This window comes from Coturnix japonica, chromosome 2, assembly GCF_001577835.2.
Source record: "Coturnix japonica isolate 7356 chromosome 2, Coturnix japonica 2.1, whole genome shotgun sequence".
NCBI classification, from domain to species: domain Eukaryota; kingdom Metazoa; phylum Chordata; class Aves; order Galliformes; family Phasianidae; genus Coturnix; species Coturnix japonica.
This window is the reverse complement of record NC_029517.1, coordinates 116824764-116827872: the sequence shown is the minus strand read 5'-3', so window position 1 is coordinate 116827872 and position 3109 is coordinate 116824764. Positions and strand designations below refer to the sequence as shown.

The 3109-nt window shown below is 51.0% G+C and overlaps 1 protein-coding gene across 1 annotated transcript; it reads right to left on the bottom strand.

The window, feature by feature from the left end:
- Positions 1 to 265: 265 nt before the first annotated feature.
- LOC116652932 lies at positions 266 to 2303 on the bottom strand. The gene is made up of 3 exons (XM_032442597.1): positions 2210 to 2303; positions 913 to 1191; positions 266 to 735 (listed from the first exon to the last, which is right to left on the bottom strand). Exons 1-3 carry the CDS (start codon positions 2301 to 2303, stop codon positions 266 to 268), a joined length of 843 nt encoding a protein of 280 aa, XP_032298488.1.
- Between the last annotated feature and the right edge of the window lie 806 nt (positions 2304 to 3109).

Genomic DNA, 3109 nt, shown 5'->3' with positions numbered 1-3109 from the left:
CCCATCATCCTCCTTCCTCCTTCTTCCATCTTCTCTCTACTTTTTCCAACAATATCTCCCATCTATCCTCATCTTTCTACTTTCACCCATGTCTTGTTCTGCATTTTCACTTCATCCCATTATTTCCCCTTTCCCTTCCCCCACCGCTTTCAACATTAACGCCCATTAATCATTCTTCTTCATCCACTTTATTTCTCCCCACCCATCGCGCAGCTCCCTCATTTCTCCTCATCTCCTTCTCCATCCATTTCATCACCTGTGTCTATTATTTTTTTCTTCTTAACCCTAAAATCTGCTTGCCCATCTCCTCTTTCACAATCCTCCGCCACTCTCTCCTGCTTCCGGTCTTCCTCTGCCTGCCGGGGGACGGTGGTGCAGAGGGCGCGGTGCCGCTGGGGCCGGTGGCGGTGCCAAAGCCGACGGGCACGGGCACCGCGGGCGGGGAGACGATGCACTCCACGTACTCGTCGTCTCCCCGCACCGACACCCGGATGGTCTTCATGGCCGTTCTGCACAGCGGGCAGCTGTCTCTCAGCATCGCCCAGCGCTGGATGCAGCCGACGCAGAACGTGTGCTTACAGGGATTTGCGGACGCCACGTCCCGTCTCACATCGCGGCAGATGGAGCACATCCACGCCTCTTCTGTGGCCATGCTCTTCTCACTGCAGCGGGATGGGAGAACCGACGATGACAAGTTGCTCTCCGTCACCTCAGCTGCAGAGATGGTGTTGAGCTCTGCAAGAGGAAGAGAAGCCACGGTCACTCGCTGTCCCAGGGGGTGAAAGCCCTCAGTGGTCCCTCAGCACGAAGCCCTCCCATGCCCACGACTGGGCCGTCTCGTGCTCCCCGCTGGCACAAGGCCGGGCTCCCCACGGCTGCCCCGATGGACCCCCGTGTCCCTGCGCCACTCACCTCCGCTGCTGCGGGTGCGCTCCGTAGGGCCCCGGCTGGCTGCTCTAGGCAGGGCCAGGGAAACACAAGCGATGCCGTGGGATCGGGCACTGAGATGCTGCAAGCAGCCCCAGGCACGACCAGCACAGCACAACCAAAAAATCCTCGTTCGACCAACAAGCCTCGCACAGCTGCTCAGCAGGTCCAGGAACGAGCCAGACTGAGCCGGGCTCTGCCGGCACCCCACTATGAGCACTGAGGGCTGAGTGGTCACAATCCGTAATGCGGTGATTTCACAGCCTGTTGCTCAGGGACGTCGCCATGGGCCGTCCGCCCCCACAGTCCCCACCCATGTTTCAGATGTTACCTTCTTTTCTCTAATTAAAACAGCTCAAATTTATGCATTAAAAGGACTCTACTTGTTTATATATTTCCTGTTTTTTTCGCAATTAAGCTCTCGATTTTTCACTTAAGTGTTATGTAGAAACTGGGTTTGGCATTCTCCTTCCCTTGCTTTTGGAATGCCCTGTCTTTCCCTCATTCCTCTTCTGTCAGCATTGCCCTGCTGCTTTTGGGGAATGTCTTCCATTATCAATTTGGAAATACCTTTCATTTTGAGTGTTGTGTGCCACCTGTGGGCTTGGGTCTGTGAGTAACATTCTTTAATTCCTTTGGGAAGGCTTGTGGTGAAATAACACTCTTGGCCCATACATAAACATCAGCTTGAATGGGGAATTTCTACAGAGCAGCTATCCTGTTGGCCCTCTCGCAAGGATCTACCTCTATCTACCTAAGCTGTGCATTTTTATGGGAACCAAAGAAAGCCTTGAGTTACTTAGCAACTTATGGGAAACCTTGTCTTAGCAGCTTCAGCAGGAAAGAGTGAAAGGGGGAGTTGAGAGAGCTCCCCAGTCCTGGATCCCATGTCTGACCTGCTAATGACGGTGTCTAAATAGACGGTGTCAAGTGTGGAGGGAAACTGGGCCTCCCCAGACTTGTACATGGCCTTATTTATGGGCCCCAGTGCCTGGACTTCTGGAGCCTCCTCTTGCCCCCATTCTGCCACCCAAATACATCAGAAAAGCTGTCCTGCATATCAGGCTGGTAGGACTGAAGTTTGTCAGGCGGGTGAATTATCTCTAGCTTGGTGGGTTCTGTTTAGTACCCAGGAAGAGGTACTACATAGAGAGACTCAGGAATGAGAAGTGGACTTGAACATGGATGGTTCTGCACAGTTTATCCACAAGTGTGACTTGTGGTTGTTTGACTTTTGTTTCCGGTATTCCACATGATAAATGTTTCCGGTATTCCACATCACGTAGAACATGAGGAGTAGTTAAAGAGTCAGTGCTCCAGTTCTGTGGGCTGTCGATAGTTCCTGTTATGCCTGTCTCAGAAGAGAAGAACGACATCCCCCAGAGAACTCTGTGTTACCCTTTTCTGTTCAGAGGGAAAGAACAAACTGTTTGCAGATCATGGGGTGCCTCTTTTCCTCCTCTGCTCGTCCCGGCAGCGTGTGTGCTCCTTAGTCGTCTTGCCTTCATCATTAGAGTAAGGCCTTTGGTTTTGGACATGGATGACCGTGCTGTCAGTCTCCCTGACTGTACTCTTCATCATTTCTCTCAGTATCTGTATTTATTATATTTTGTAGACGCCTTCCCCAGAGCCAGAGTACTGAGTGGCAGGGAGCATGGAGGGACTTGGGAGGAACACTAGAGAAATGGCCATCCGCGGAGTCATGGAATCATAGAATTACCCAGGTTGGAAAAGACCTTGAAGGTCATAAAGTCCGATCACAGCCTAACAATAGTACCCTAACTCTAACACCCCTCTGCTAAATCATATCTCTGAGCACCACACCTATAAGGGGTAGAATGTTGTGGTTTTGTGCCTTTTCTTATCAATATTCCACGTCATAACAGCGCATGGTGCACTTGGGGGTTATTGCTGCGGTCCTGTGGATTGTCGACAGTTCCGTTTACCTGTCTCAGAAGAGAAGATGTACAGCAGCTCCTAGAAGTCTTCACTGTTGTGTTTCCATTTTCCAGTTGGTGGGAAAGATACGACTGACGGGAATTCACGAGAGCAGTTCTCTGTGCTCCCTGGTGCATCAGAGTAAGAACCTCGGCCTACAGAAACTCTCGTTGCTTTGCTGTATTAGCTTCAATCCCTGCTAACTTGTATTTTTGCTATTTAATTAGTAAACTAAGTTTCTGTT